At 36.5% G+C, this 16793-nt stretch overlaps 1 protein-coding gene and 1 pseudogene across 2 annotated transcripts; one reads left to right on the top strand and one right to left on the bottom strand.

Moving 5' to 3' along the window:
• Window positions 1–1252: 1252 nt before the first annotated feature.
• Window positions 1253–2559, bottom strand: LOC149189683 (MYB-like transcription factor EOBII). The gene is made up of 3 exons (XM_089410308.1): window positions 2409–2559; window positions 1427–1553; window positions 1253–1343 (listed from the first exon to the last, which is right to left on the bottom strand). Exons 1-3 carry the CDS (start codon window positions 2557–2559, stop codon window positions 1253–1255), a joined length of 369 nt encoding a protein of 122 aa, XP_089266434.1.
• A 1359-nt stretch (window positions 2560–3918) lies between these two features.
• On the top strand, window positions 3919–5531 carry LOC149189682 (acid phosphatase 1-like; annotated as a pseudogene). Its single transcript, XR_016255605.1, has 3 exons — window positions 3919–4416; window positions 4775–4984; window positions 5330–5531. The product of XR_016255605.1 is annotated as an acid phosphatase 1-like (transcript).
• Window positions 5532–16793: the final 11262 nt, after the last annotated feature.

Below are 16793 nucleotides of genomic sequence, written 5' to 3'. Positions count from 1 at the left end.
ATCATCGAAAATTCTAATCCATTAAATTCATGATTTACAATACTATATAAAATTATATATCATCTAAAATTCTAATCCATTTACTCACCGAAATTAAGTTATATAACTCTATCAACTAAATTTACATCACATAACAATACAAATACACATGATGTATATAACCCTGGATCATGCAAACACATTAGACACATTACCAACACTCTAATACAATGGATTTTCAATCGAAAGTGCACTCATGATTAACCAGCCTATTCTTGAGAAAATTGATCCACCTATGTGAAGTTACTTCTATACCATATGAATATATTATTTTCTGGATTTCCTGTCATTTCCGTCGAGGTTGATTCGCAGATGCAATGGATTTCCTTTATAATCCTTTGAAATTAATATCGATATGATAAAATAGGGGCTACTAATTAAATTTTTGGCAGTTATATTAATCATCCTTTACTGTTCAACATTCATCGGACGGCAATTCATAAAACATTTACCCTTTGAAGCTAAGAAATCCCACAAACTATGTCCAAAAAAATTAGAAATGGTATTGAAATATTAAGATTTGGGGAAAAGAATAATAATTCTACAGAATTCTAGTGATGTGGCTGTATCCAATGAAAATAGATAAAACAAGAGATTCGATTTCATGGGCTTCTTTATTGTTATTTAATTATATGATCACGTGTCCTCCACACGCCTGGAATGTGGACTGCAATTGAAACTGTCGCCATCTTCATCTATGTTCCATAGTAAATCCGAATAACAATTCTAGTGTCATTACCATAGGAGTCTTCTGGGAGAGATACCCTACATAAGGGAAAGGGCGATATTTTTCCATCTTGAGTGGCGCCATCTAAAAGGAAATCAGAAGATCGCAGAACTGCAAGAGAACCCATTGATAAATTATACGGTAATTCGTTGTTGTGCGATCCTTCCAAATGTTGCTGCAAAGCTGTTCTCCATTGCCCATCATCATTGATTTGAGAAAGATCAGGAATTTCTCTCTCCCATCCATAATCATAATTTCCTTCACTAAGTGGAATCGCCTGTGACGAGAAATTGTCTTGTAAGTATGGGGTCGTGTTTGTTTCATTAGTAATTTGTTCTGGGAAGCCGGACGAAGGCTCTACATTCTCTAGGCCGTACGCTCTTTGAAACGATGTTGTGAGGCAGTGAACGTTCAAAATGTAGTAGGTGGTCTGCATCGGTACCGCTGCTACTACCCTATGCTTCTGCGGCGATTCCTATTTGTACATTAATTTTTTTTCATGATACGCGTTCTCCAGTAATTTTTTATTTCGTTGTCCGTCCTTCCGGGTAAATTCTGTGCAATGCGAGACCACTTGACAATTCGCATTTGCATAAATTTTAAAAGCCATGAGTACAAAATATCAGAAACACTACTCTATTCCATTTGAATATATACCTGTTCCCTAAACGAGCATGGAGTTGGATGATCAAACGCTCTTCTTCAGGAGTGATCTTGCTGCGTTTGAGATCAGGTCGGATATAGTTAACCCACCTTAGCCCGCAGCTCTTGCCTGTTCTGTTAAGACCTGCAGAAAAATATATACATTTCATTTCAGGTATTCCTGAACCCTTGATAACAAATCTACGGAACGAATTAATGTATGTGCTTACTGTAAGTGGTCATTATATTAAGTAAAATCATTTCAGGAAAGCCTTCATCAACAAATTGCCATGTGCCACTACGAGCAAAAAACTCAAAATTGTCCCTTCACAAGCGATATTGGTATAGACGTTAAATAATCCTAGATAAAAACCATATTACATAAAGAGTTTAACCTAACTTGTGACTTGTGATCATATTACGTAAAGAGGTTAACCTAATTTGTGATTATGGTGAGAAAATATATTTTGGGTAGTTATTAAGCGATCAGTAAGGTCGTTAGCTACACAGGACCAGATTATGTGAAACTTTTAGGTGGAGGGTGTCTAAGGAAGGTTGAGAAGAGATAAAGATAAAGATAAGGTGGAGATAGAATGACACTTTTTCATGAAATGTATAGTTAACTAGGATAAATGATGTGGTGCATATAGAATGACATTTTTTCATGAAATTTATAATTAATTAGGATATTTTCATTTAGTATAAAAATAGATTTAAAATATACCGTATTTTTAATATGAAAATAGATTTAAAATATACAACATTTTTTCAAATTAAAGATTGATAATATACACCATTTTTTCAAATTAAAAATTGATAACATATACCATGTTTCAAGAATATCAAATCAACTAAATTGCTAACCTTCTGATCAAAGTTCATAACAGAAAATCCAACCTATAAAAAATATATATATATAATCTAAAGTTGTTATTCTCTTAATCCCTTTAGACTATTCAACCCTCAGGGATGTCATTAAAATCAATCAATCAATACATACCCGCTGCGAGAAAGCTCCAGCACCCTTCACCGTATAATCTTATATACCTAATCAGCTCCATATCCTCTTGAACTGTCCAAGGACCTTTCCTAGTCTGAGTTTCCTCCTGATATTCGCCCGCGGAAGTTAACCGCCATGTTCCGTCCTCCATTGAATCCGCTCACAAGTTCACAGGTTCATCAAGTCTATTCACAATGCTCCTTATAAGCTATCGTCCTTCAAGAGCTCAACTATGGTGCACAATGATTATGGGTCTGGAGACAACGAATGTATGTTTTTAGCTAAAAATGAATGCGCCGCTTAAAGTAACCGGGCTTTAGATTGTCGACTTAAGCGTCTTCACGCCATCTATACCCATCTGCACAAAATGCCCAAACCGAATTTTAGGGATTCGGATTTGAAAATTGGACATAGACAGCATTCCGTCTCAGACGGACAGTAAGGGAGAAGAAAGCAGGCGTCTAACCCCTTTTCAGGTAGTCTAATCCCTTTTCAGGTTTTGTTCTGGTTGAAATTTTGTAGGAATTTAAGTTTGAGTTTGTAGAAGTGGAGAAATCCTAATCTATTTATACATTTTTAAATGTATTTAGAAAACTTAAATTCACCAATCTTACCAGAAAGCTGCACCTGAATTTCAACCAAAATGAAAAAACATTTGATCGTAATACTATGTAAAAGTAAGACTACTGCGAGATGAAAGTGTCTTCCTTGGACCGAAGCTAAAAATAGATGGAAAATGTCCGGAAATGAAAGCATCTTCCATGGACCAAAGTTAAAAATAGCATTTTTAAGAATACTTCATGGACTTTGAAGGACTATTTTTGGTTCCATTAAGAAACCTGAATGCACGTGGAACTACCATTTGAAGCCCCACTTAAACTACATTATTTCTGGTTCCATTGCAAAGACATAAAGAAACATAAATGCACGTGGAATTACCCTTTCCAGCCCCATTTAAACGACTTTCCACAAGCGGCATTCTCTGTTGCAAAAAGGCATTTCCACCTCCATGAATGCTCTTTTAAGAGACTCTAAGGACAGCCTTGGGAGACGGGTTCTGACATCGGCTCCGTTCTCCGGCTAACAGATTCCAATTGCATAGTGATGGAGATATGCATGATGCCATCATCCATCTCGTTGTTTGTATTGATGCCCATTGAAACGAGCGGCATATGTATCATGGCATGTCGTGTATCATATGTTATCCATTCCTCATACCATCTGATATTAATTGCCACCAAATTTTGAATTGTATAATGGCGTTCCAGATTGGTATTTTGAATCTCAGAAGCCGTGGTGCCATATTTTGTTAAACTTGAAAGAAGTTTTGGTCGGTTAGAGTTTCTTTGCTCAGCATGAGCTTCCGGACGAGTTCGGTGCTGATCGCGATTGCAGTGGTTCTGGCTATCGTTGCCTCTGCTGGTGAGAAAACTCATTTTAGCGTTGCCATTGGGATATTGGGATTCTGGGTTGCCATTTTAGCGTTGCCAGGATCTGATCCTCATCTTCCATGGCTTCTCTTCCGGTCATCCACCACCACAACCATGTGAATCTCATGTGCGCTCTGCAACCCAACACCACTGGCACCCAGGTCTTCAATGACTCGCCCTCGCTCTTGGGCAACCGATATCCTAGTAATATCTACTCCCCCACAGCCAAGAGTTATGGCGAGGTAATATCAGAGAAATCCACGGGCCATGAGGAGACGTGGGAGGTGAAGCAAGAGACCCTGCAATAGGACTTCGAAGCCTGGAGGTTCGGTGTAGAAACAAACACTCTGCGCTCCTGGACCGTGGTGCCTGCTCAATACGTGGAATACGTGAAAAAATATATGGTCGGAAGTGGCGTGGAATACGTGAAAAAATATATGGTCGGAAGTGGAAGCCAATATTTGAAAGACTCGCACATGGTAGCCCACGAATCCATAGCCTACGCTAATCGCCTGGGTTTTCGACGTGGACGAGACACTCATTTCGAATCTCGCTTATATCGCAGCCCATCAATTTGGGTAAGATTGGCTTATTTCGCAGCCCATCAATTGGGTAAGATGAATCTGATATATTTGATTTATGGATGGTGGGATATATTATTGGTAGGTTTGATTTTTATAGTTTATCAGTTAAAATGAAATAGGTATATTTGGTTTACTAATGGTTCGATATATTATCGATATATTTAGCTTTAGACTAGTTAGACATACTCTGTTGGATATATTTTCTGGTTAAATTTAAGATAATTAAATATACCTTTAATATTACAATTTTAATCCCTCGATTTAATCTTAGCCTTGCCCAAATTATTCTAACAAATTACAAATTCAACCTACTTTTTATGATTTTTACTTCCTCTTCACCTTTGGTTTGCAGAGGAAAGGGGATCGACGATGCTTCTTTTACAGTGTGGGCGGCTCTGGCAGTGGCCCCTCCATTGCCTGCCAGTTATAGATTGTACACCCATCTGCTTGGATTAGGGTTTAAGATCTTCCTATTGACAGGCAGGTATGACTACGAGAGGAATGCAACTGAGAAGAATCTTGCCCGAGCTGGTTATCATTCATGGAAGGCGCTTTTATTGAGGTGATCACTACGACCATCCATGTCTTTTTTGGGAAGTTTTGAGTCTTATTTTTGTTGTGCCGAGTAATGTTGTTCAAAGTATTTTGATTATAGATTTAGGAATATTTTGAAATCTGAAATTTTTACTTTTAGTTGAACTGAGTAATGTTGTTGAAATTATTTTGATTATAAATTTTGAGAATATTTTGAAATCAAACATATAATAATTAGATTAATTTGATTAACATACATTTTGTATACTGAAATTTTTAGATATTTTTAAAATCTGTGATTTAAATAAAAAGGTCTCAATAATGCATGGAAAAGCATTGTGTGAATGAGGTCAATGGACAATTTGTGGTGCAGGGACCCGGAAGATTATGGGAAGAGCGCTACGGTTTATAAGTGTGAGAAGAGATTGAAGATTGAGCAACATGGGTTCAGAATCCGAGGGAACTCTGGTGATCAGTGGAGCGATTTCACTGGACGCTCTGTTGGGGAGAGGACATTCAAGCTGCCAATTCCAATGTGTTACGTGATGCTTTGTTTTGTTTGTTTTGAGGCGTAGAGAGGAGAGTGTTCATGTATCTTGTCTTTTGGAATGTTCACCATATTTTACCCGGAATGTTATTATTCAGATAACATGGTCTTTGATATGCGGTACTCTGTGCTGAAAGCCAATAATATTTTCTTTTATATGAGTTACTTTGTCCTCAACTAAAAGAATTACTTTGTCGTCATATAAAATAATTTATTTATTTATCTTCAAGGCATTGGATCCTCTGCAATTAAAGTGCCAACAACATGGATTTGTATTAAAAATTAAGTTGGTGATTAAATTATTCTTCCCTAACAAAAGGTTTTGAATATATATATATATAGCCATTCTTTAAAGCATATATTTGTTCTTATAAATAAGAAAAGTTCGGGAATGTATAATAATTATTTAAAGGGACACCAAAAATATTTTTAAATGCATAACAATTATTTAGTTTTGGCTATATATAGCCGTTCTTTATAGCATATATTTGTTGTTATATAAGAAAATTTTGGGAATGTATAAGCATTTTTTAAAAAGACATCTTTATAGTTGTAAAAAAATTATTTTTAAATGCATGACAATTATTTAGTTTTGGCTGTGATATAAGATGACATTTTGAATCTATAACACTCTGAAGCGTGTATATGATTAATATTTTTAATAAGGTTATTTTGTTTTATTTATTAGAAAATGCATTATTATGTAATAATGTTTGTATATTTATCTTTAAATTTGATTGAATTTAGAAGTTGTTTTTAAAAAAATATTTATAAAATAAATAAATAAACTATATAAATTTTATTATAAAATTAGAAATTATACTGTAATTTAATAAATAAATGTTTGTTTTGGATAGTTTAATTGGTAATGGTGGTGGAAATAAAGTCTCACCAATCGGAAGTCTTGGGTTCAAATCGGGCTCAAATCTTGGAAATAAAGTCTCACGAATCCAAATTTAAATAAAAAGAAAATAAATAAATAAATCTTTTTACATTGTGTAAAGTTGGACACGATGAAGATGTAGTCCTACCAAACTCACAAGAACGTGTATAATATTAATGGTATTTTTTTAATTTATGAGGAAAATGTGTTGTATGGTTTTACAAATGCTCTATTATTATTTACAATATTTAATAAGTGTAACATGTAGGTAATAAGTGTAATTTACATTTAATATTTAAATACAAATGGTCATTTTTCTTAGTAAAAATAATATGCAGATAATAAATGCAATTTGCCTTCTATTTTTGAAGACAAATGACAATTTATTTTTTGGGAAAATACTATTATATATATGTTATAATGACATTTATAATATTAAAGAGAAATTCATCAATTTTAATTAAAAAATATTAACAAATTCATAACATCATTAATTTAATTAAATTTACACATAGAGAGATAGGAGCAACATAATTGAGTTAAAAACATAACTATAAGGATTGAATCATAAAATTCCCACATAAAATACCAGAATATTATTAATATACCAAATTATTTTGCAAAGAGCAAGAGTGAGTTATTAAGGATGAACAAAGGATACACAAAGATGTGTTAAGCCATTATCAAGACATGTAGGATAAAGTGAGATTACACAGCAATTTTGGTTTGGGAACATTAATGTTAGAGAGGGACATGATTAAATCGCTAAAGTGGATATTTATGAAACAAACAATTAAGGTGTACCATCAAATTGATGGGATAGGAGGCCTATATACAATGTACAATGATTGTGACGTGGAGAGTAAAAATCAAGAAGACACATGGGCATTGTGGTAGCTGAACCAAAGTGCAACCATGTAATGGTGCAAGATAATTTAAGCATGGACAAAGAAGAAGAGGAACTCACATAATGTGTTGGATGATGAAAAGGAAAGATGAGATGTGATAACTAAGATCAATATATAAGAGCAAGTAATTACCTTGACATGATTTAATCATATCCCATACTTTTATCCAATGTGACATGACTTGATGAAGAGCAATAAGCATAAGTGAAGACAAAGTTAAGAATGCACATAACAATCTATCTTAAGGAGACAATAACAAATAGAGTAGGGTTGGTTTGGTCCATGTCAAGAAATCAACATAAGTTCTCTAGGTGGTGGTTTCCAACTTAATGAGGATGGATTTAAATAATTAAGATGCCAATTACCAATTATTAAAATTAGGTTGCAAATGAAAACATAATGGTTTGGTCCATGTCAAGAAATCAACATAAGTTCTCTAGGTGGTGGTTTCTAACTCAATGAGGATAGATTTAAATAATTAAGATGCCAATTACCAATTATTAAACTTAGGTTGCAAATGAAAACACAAGATATTCAATGGCCAAAGATTTGAGCCATAGAAGCTCAAAATGGAAGATTTGTTTTTTTTGCTAATGCAAGAGTCGGACCTTCTATTCATTAATCACAAAATAAAGTACAGAGGGTAGTACAAAATTCTCAGACTTTGAGAAAGAAGGGAAACTGCAAAACAACTTTACTCTGCCCCTAACTTTACACTTAACGATCCTCCAAAGTTGAAAATAAGAAAATGGAGTTGGACCGAGAATAACCCCTAAAAAAGCACCAGTAACAGTCTTAAACCCACCCAAAAGCCTAGAAAAGGGTTCTAAAGCCCGGGAGGAGAAACTCATGACCCCCGACGACCACTATCTCCGAGTGACTAGTCCGGCCTCATTGAATCACGACCATAGGACTTGTCCAAACAATTGGACGGTTATAGATACCAGTCGCAGGAAGAAACTGCCCACCCAAAGCCGATCAATCTGCACCGTAGAAACGCCCTTAAGAGATCTGATGTTGGAGAAGGATATCGCACCTGCCAACTAACTCGGAAGTTAGCGTGCGATAAAGGTGGTTATCCTCCCGACCCCACCGCCACGTGGCACTTCCTAAGTGGGATCGCTCCCAAAAAGCAGAAACCACTTTCCACTTGAGCGGGCCGTGATCAACAGAAAACCACCCAGGTTGTGGTAAGAAAGACCGGAAAAGAGAAATAGTGGTTTCACGGTCATCAAGGTTCATCTGCTCCCCGACGTTCACAACGAAGACCCTTCTTGACCTGAAGCGCTAAGCTCTCAGCTCCTTCCTTTCGGCTTCCCTTGAAGCTCCTTTATCCTTGTCAAAACATCTGTAAAACTCCATGCATCCCTTGATCCGGGAAGCACCGGTTATCTTTTCCGAACGATTATCGAAAAACCCCATTGCGAGCATGCCTTTGAGCCGACCCCTGCTAGTTGGCCATACCCGTCTCCATTGCTCTCTTAAGGAATGTTATATTATCTTCAATAGCTTGGTTTTGACAGTCCGTTTTTAGTCTATTGTTAGGGGAATCGCGCCAATTCATCACTGCCTTGTTATCTGTGCAAACAACTCCTTGATTGGCTAGCAAATCCACTAGCTTGTTGGCCTTTCTTCTCACATGTGCAAATCTGACTGTTCTCAGGCTCTATAGATGCTTATGACTCCTTTGACAGACTTGAATAAGCCTCCAATTTGAAGAGGCTTTTTCCGGTCTTGTTCCCCAGCTTATTCTTCTGACAGAGATGATGACGATCTTGGAGTCCGCTTTAATGATTGTATTTTGCCGATTTTCCTAAACCAGGAACTCAAGACTTTGCTCCATGGCCATTAACTCCACCATGTTGTTGGTGGTTTTACCAAAATTGCCATAAAAGATGAAAAGAATATCTCCCCTGTCGTCTCTTAACACCCCTCCATGGCCTGCCTTACCCGGATTGCCTTTGGAGGCCCCATCGATGTTGAATTTGAGAAAGCCCTTAGGGGGAGGATGCCAGAAGTCAAGTTCCAGGTCCCCCATGGAACCATTCCTAACAGAGCCCTGAGGAACTAGTCCCTGCAAATCTAGCCTGCAGAGAATCCTCCAGTCTATGGCCGAAGGTGGGTTTGAGGGAAGATTTCTGATGGTAGTACTAACTGTTTCCTTAATCTGTTTTAGGATTCTATCAAAGATATTCTGGGAAGAGTTTTTAACATTCTTGAATATCCTGTTGTTCCTTTCTTTCCAAACATTCCAGATTATGAAACTTGGAGTAAGAGCCCAAGCGGAACCAAGAACTTCATTATCCGAAAAGTTCTTTCTCCATTTGGTGAGAGTGTTGAAAAGGCTTCCCATATCTCTGTCAGATTGTTGGAAGATAACTGCAAAAGAATCCCATAATCTGGAAGTGAAAGAGAAATTGTTGAGAAGATGCTCAATGGTCTCCTCTTGGGCCTCACAGAGTTGGCATCTAGAAGGCCCTAGGAATCCCCTTTTCCTTATATTATCCTAGGTCAGGATTTTCCTTTGAAGAACCAGCCACAGAAAGAGTTTAATTTTCATCCAACCTGGATGCTTCCAAAGGTTTTGCCAGAGCCTATTAGGAGCATGGGGATCAAGTTCGAGGAGAATGAGTTTAGCCTCTTTGAGATTGAAGTTCCCTTCATTGTTGCTGCCCCATCTCAGTTGGTCATGGCCCCTAGAAACCAAAATTTTCCTTTGCTCCAACATTTTCATCAATCTTTTAGCTTTGGTTAAAAGATGACTGTCCTCTCGGAGGTCTAATTTTCGCCAATTTCTCCACTTCCCTGCACTGTTGGTTTGATCCCAAAAATCCCTGACTTGGGTGAGCTCCTTAGTATCAGTCTCTACTTTGAGGTCCTTCAAGTCCTCTTGTAAGAGAATAGGTTCTTGTTGCCATCTATCCTCCCAGAATAGGGCCAAGTCTCCCTCTCTAATTTCCCAGAAGCTATGGTTTTGAATCAATCTTCTGTTATCCCAGGCTTTGTTCCAAATGTGAGATCCTCTTATATTCCCATCCATTCGTATGCGTTCATTATCAGTCCAAGTGCTTGCATATTTTTCTTTCCAAGTAATGGCCCATTGTGCTTCTGGTTCCTTTATCCATCGCCACCAAAGTTTAGCCCCTAGAACCTTACAAAGAATCTCAGGATCATCTAATCCAAGACCCCCGTAGTTTTTGGGTTTGCAAATTTTATCCCAGGCCACTAAGGCCCATTTCTTCTTTTCTTCCCCCTTGCCCCAAAGGAAGTCTCTTTGTATGTTTCTTATTTGATGCAGAATACCTATGGGAGCAGGGATGGCCGAAAGCATAAAGATTGGGATTGATTGAAGCACAGCCTTTGTGAGGACCAACCTACCAGCCAAATTTAAAGAACTTATAGTCCATTTCCTGGTTTTGTCTTGCAACTTACTGATAATCGGCTCCCAAATACTTTTGTGAAGTGGTTTTGTAGTTAAAGGCACCCCCAGGTATTTCGAGGGGAAAGAGTCTCTTTGGAATCCCAGAATTCTGGATATGTTCCTCTGAATCGCAATATGAGTATTAAAGAAAAAGACCTTAGATTTGGAAAGATTAACTTCCAAGCCAGAGGCCTTGGCAAAGTCCTTAAGGATTTGTTTGTAGGCAAGAGCTTCTTTGACTGTGGGTGTTCCTTGCAACATGGTATCATCAACAAATTGTTGATGGGTTAAGGCTTGTCCATTGTCAGAGAGTTGTATACCCCTAACCTTACCAGCAACATTAGCATCCTTAATAGCTCTGCCTAGACCTTCCATCATGAGAATGAAGAGAAAGGGAGAAAGAGGATCACCCTACCTGAGGCCCCTGGACGAGGTAAAAGTCTCCGAGGGAGAGCCATTGACAAGAATCAAAAAACTAGAAGAAGTGATCAAAGCCAGGATCCATCTTACCCAATTGTGATCAAACCCAAAAGCAATAAGAACCTTCCTGATATAGTTCCAATTCAGTTTATCATATGCTTTGGCTATATCAAGTTTCATGATCATACCAACTTTTTTCTTACTAGTTATAGAGTGCACCACTTCATGTGCCTGGATGATATTATCAAGAATTTTCCTTCCCTCCACATATCTTGATTGTTCCCCCGAGACTAATGCAGGTAAGAGGGGTTTGAGCCTGTTTGCAACCACCTTTGATATTATCTTGTAAACCACATTGCATAGAGCTATAGGCCTGAATCTATCAGGGGTTTGAGCCTGCTCCTGTTTAGGGATCAGGGCTATGAAGGAGGAATTCAGAGCTTTCAAAATGGTTCTATGCTTCCTGGAGTCTTCCACTACCTGCAGAATGTCTTGTTTGACTATATTCTAGCAAGCTTTAAAGAAATTGACATTGAAACCATTCAGGCCTGGCGCCTTACCATTCTGCATTACTTTGAGAACCCCACTAACCTCCTCTTCTGTCACATGCCTGTAAAGGTTAACATTGTCCTCTCTAGAGACTATCATGGGAATGTTCTCTATTTTCCATGGTGGATTTGTGAAAAAATCTGGTATTGTGTTCACCTTCTTTTAACCATTGGATTCTAGATTTTTGTTTCCAAAAAATTTCCTCTTGACTGCATAAATTCTCCCATTGCTGCTGATATCTGGTGGCTTGATCATATCAAGCTTTGTCATGGCCTTCTTTAATAAGGCCTTGGTTAAAATTCTGTAGTTTGCTTTCAATCATCTTTTTCTCTTCAAAGATATTGCCAAATTCAGTCTTGTTCCAGTCCTTGAGCCGTAGCTTGATATGTTTTAATTTTTTCTGAAGGATAAACATTTTGGAACCTTGAATATTTAAATCCTCTGCCCACCACTTGGTTACATTGCTGATGAAATCTGGGTGGGAGAGCTAGATATTTTCAAATCTAAAAGGTCTGTTCCTGGGTTTACCAATGCCCTACACCTCTAGTTGTATCGGCCAGTGATCCGAACCCCCAAAGGGTAGCACTCCAGCTACCATTTCCTTGTCATTGAGCATAAGATCCTCTGAGATTATGAATTTGTCTAATTTGGAAGCTACTTGAGACTCTCCTCCTCTTTTATTGTTCCATGTGAAGATGCCATTGTGCATTTCAATGTCCACTAGCTTCATTTCATCAATAAAGGTTTGAAAAGCCACAGAGTCTTTGCCTAGAACTCTGGTTCCCCCTTTTTTCCATGAGTGACTTAATCATGTTGAAATCACCCCCTAAGATCCAGGGTATTCCTGCATGTCTGTTTCTGAGAGTCTCCAAAGAATTTAGAAGCCTTAGTTTAGCCTCCATTCTCTGTGGGCCATAGACATTTGTAACCAGATAGGTTTCCTTATCTCCTACTGGTTGAAAAACTGCAGATAAATAATCTCTAGATGCCTCCGCATCTATTAAGTCAATCTTTTGTGGATTCCACAGAGTGAGAATACCTCCTACTGTATTCTCTGCCTTGACTTCCAGAAACTCAAATTTATTGAGCCATTTACTATGAATATCTCTTATCTTCTGAATGGAACACTTGGTCTCCTATATGAAAATCACATCCGGAGATGCTTGTTTCATTCTATTACTCAGTAACCTTTGTTTTCTTTTACTACCTAGACCTCTGATATTCCAAGAAGTGAACTTCATAATTAAAGATTAGTAAAGGAGTAACTGGATAGGTCTTTCATCTTACCTGAATCTATCATTAGTTTTCTGCATTCCATCAACAACTCATTCTGCTTTTTTCTACCCCTCTTCTTTCCTGGGATTTTGGGTGCTAGTCTTGCCTTATTTTTCATCGTCTTCACTCCTGCGTTGCCTTGTCTTTCTTTTTTATTGAGTCTATCCAATCCTTTAGGTTGGGTCCTCCATAAAAGCAGCTATTGAACCCTATTGAATTCCTCTGTAGGTAATGAGTCTAACCCTTCTTTGGTTCCTTGATTAAAAAAACTTTCTAAATCGAGGTTTTCTTTCTCAAGAATTTCTTGGAGATCATGGTCCTCCATATCTATCTCACTTTGGGTCATGTCATGATCCATCGCTTGTTCCGTGTTACTCATCATTAGTTCTTTCATACTGTCATTCTCTTGTATTTTCTCCTTTTCTTTTTCTTTCTCCTCCTCCACTGTGTTTCCTTCTTCTGCTTTATCAGTATCTGTAGGATCTGCGTCTGCTTCAAGGGTTTAGAACCTATTCTAGTTAACATGCTGCTCTTTGGCTTTGCTTGTTCTTAGTCCTCTTTTTCTCCCTTTTCCTTTGTGTACCACCTTGAAGAAGCTTTCTGGATCCTTCGTTATATTAGCTTTACTTTTATCCTCTATCTTATTGAGAGGGCAGTCTCTGACCAGATGTCCATGCTCGTGACATTTGCGACATCTGAAAGGAATGTGTTTGTAATCTACTGTTTGTGTCCATTCCTCATCAAACACTTCCAGAATAACCTTATCCGGCGATTCTCCAGAAAGATCCATCTCCACACATATTCTAGCGAAGGAAGTATACTTTCCCCTTTTAGTGGCCTCAGAAACTTTGACAAAACGACCTAACTTGTTTCCTATGGCTGAAAGAAATTCTGTTTGTCAGTAATCAAGGAGTAGAGAGTAGAGTCTTACCCAGACCGGGACTAAGGTGAACATTTCACCTTTTGGAACAAAGTTCATGATCCACGGCCTCATATAAAGGCTTGCAGTAGCAAAGATATGCACATATCTTTCGTATATGCACAATTTCCGTATATGTGCAATTTATGTATATGGAATTTATGCATATACGATGAAGATACATAAATGATGTGCATATATGGAAGATATGCACATATAAGAAAGTTAGGGATATACCAAAGATATGCGCATATCTTTTGTATATGCACAATTTTTGCATATGCGCAATTTCTGTATATGAAAATTGCGCATATACAGAAATTGTGCATATACAAAAGATATCTGCATATCTTCTGTATATACACAACTTTCTTATATATACACATTTCTGTATACATGCAATTTTTATATATGGAAGTTGCGCATATACTGTAGATTCACATATATAAAAGACATGTATATACGGAAGATATACACATATAAGAAAGTTACGCATATATGGAAGATATGTGCATATATGAAAGTTATGTGTATATACAGAAGATATGTATATATACGGAAGTTATGCGTATATAAAATTCAGTCTATGCACATATATAGGCGTAACTTCTTTATATGCATAGACTGCATTTTATATACACATAACTTCCGTATCTACTGCATATACACATAACTTTCGTATATACACATATCTTCCATATATGTATAACTTTCTTATATGTGTATATCTTCTGTATATGCATGTCTTTTATATATGTGAATCTACACATAGCTTCCGTATATACACATAACTTTCGTATGTGTAATATATGCACATATACTGCACATACGTAAGTTATGTGTATATACAGAACTTTAGTGTATATAAAATTCAGTCTATACACATAACTTCTGTATATAAGCATAACTTTCGTATATGCACATATATTCCATATATGAGTAAATTTCTTATATGCGTATATCTTTTGTGTATGCATATACGAAAGATATGCGCATATCTTCCCTATATCCCTGACTTTCTTATATGTGCATATCTTCCATGCGCATATAAATAAATTGTGCATATACAGAATATATGCGCATATCTTCCGTATATTCCTAACTTTATTATATGTGCATATCTTCGATATATGCACGTCCTTTATGTATCTGCATCATATATGCGCAAATTCCATATACAGAAATTACGCATATACAGAGGATATGCACACTATTCGGAAATTGTGCATATACAGAATATATGTGCATATCATATCTTTTGTATATTCGCATTATACAGAAATTATGCATATACAGAAGATATGCACATATCTTTCATATATGCACAATTTTCATATATGCGTAATTTCTGTATATGGAATTTGCGCATATACGATGCAGATATATAAACGATGTTTATATACGGAAGATAATCACATATAAGAAAGTTAGGGATATACGGAAGATATCGCATATATCTTCTGTATATGCACAATTTCCGTATATATGCATATCTTCCATATATGCACATATCTTCATTCATGTATCTACATCGTATATGGGAAAATTTCATATACAGAAATTGTGCATATACAGAAATTGTGCATATACAGAAATTGTACACATACAGAGGATATGCACATATCGAAATATGTACATATCTTCCGTATGTGCACAATTTCTATATATGCACAATTTCTGTATATAGAATTTGCACATATATAATGCAGATACATAAGCGACGTGCATATACGAAATATATGCACATATAAGAAAGTTAGGGATGTACAGAAGATATGTGTATATCCTCCGTATATGCACAATTTTCGTATATGCGTATAGAAGATATGCACATATAAGAAAGTTAGGGATATACGGATGATATGCGCATATCTTTTGTGTATGCATACATGGAAGATATGCATATATAAGAAATTTACGTATATACGGAAGATATGCGAATATATGGGAGTTGTGCATATACGGAAGATATGCACGTTGTTTATGTATCTGCATCATATATGTGCAAATTCCATATACAGAAATTGTGCATATACTGTATATGGAATTTGCACATATACGATGCAGATACGTAAATGACATGCATATATGCCCAATTTATATATATGAAATTTGCGCATATACGATGTAGATACATAAACGACATGCATATACGGAAAATATGCACATATAATAAAGTTAAGGATATACAGAAGATATGCACATATCTTCCGTATATGCACAATTTCTGTATATGCACATAGAAGATATGCACATATAAGAAAATTGGGGATATACGAAAGATATGCGCATATATTCCATATTTGTACAATTTCCATATATGTGCATATCTTCCGTATATGCGCATATACAGAAATTGTGCATATACAGAAGATATCCGTATATCTGCCGTATATGTGTAAATTTCTTATATGTGCATATCTTCCATGTATGTATATACAGAAGATATGTGCATATCTTCCACATATCTCTAACCTTATTATGTATGCATATCTTCTATGCGCAGATACAGAAATTGTGCATATACGGAATTGTGCGCATACGGAAGATATGCACATATCTTCCGTATATCTCTAACTTTCTTATATGTGCATATATTCCGTATATGCACACCGTTTTTGTATCTGCATCGTATATGTGCAAATTCCATATATAGAAATTGCGCATATACGAAAATTGTGCATATATGAAAGATATTTCCGTATATGCATAAATTTTTGATGTGCATATCTTCCGTGTATGCATATACGAAATATATGCACATATCTTCTGTATATCCCTAACTTTCTTATATGTGCATATATTCTATGCGCATATACGGAAATTGTGCATATATGGAAGATATGCACATATATATATATGCGCATATACGGAAGATATTCGCATATACAGAATATATGTGCATATCTTCCGTA

Source organism: Pinus tabuliformis, chromosome 3_1, assembly GCF_031772625.1.
Source record: "Pinus tabuliformis cultivar Carrire ecotype Pingquan chromosome 3_1, CPIR1, whole genome shotgun sequence".
NCBI lineage: Eukaryota > Viridiplantae > Streptophyta > Pinopsida > Pinales > Pinaceae > Pinus > Pinus tabuliformis.
This window is presented reverse-complemented; position numbering and strand designations above follow the sequence as displayed.

Coding starts and splice junctions, on each gene's coding strand:
- LOC149189683 (XM_089410308.1), bottom strand. CDS start 2,559: ATGGAGGACGGAACATGGCGGTTAACTTCCGCGGGCGAATATCAGGAG. Junction 1,554..2,408: donor CTGGAGCTTTCTCGCAGCGG/GTATGTATTGAT, acceptor ATTTTTCTGCAG/GTCTTAACAGAACAGGCAAG. Junction 1,344..1,426: donor CTCCATGCTCGTTTAGGGAA/CAGGTATATATT, acceptor AATGCGAATTGT/CAAGTGGTCTCGCATTGCAC.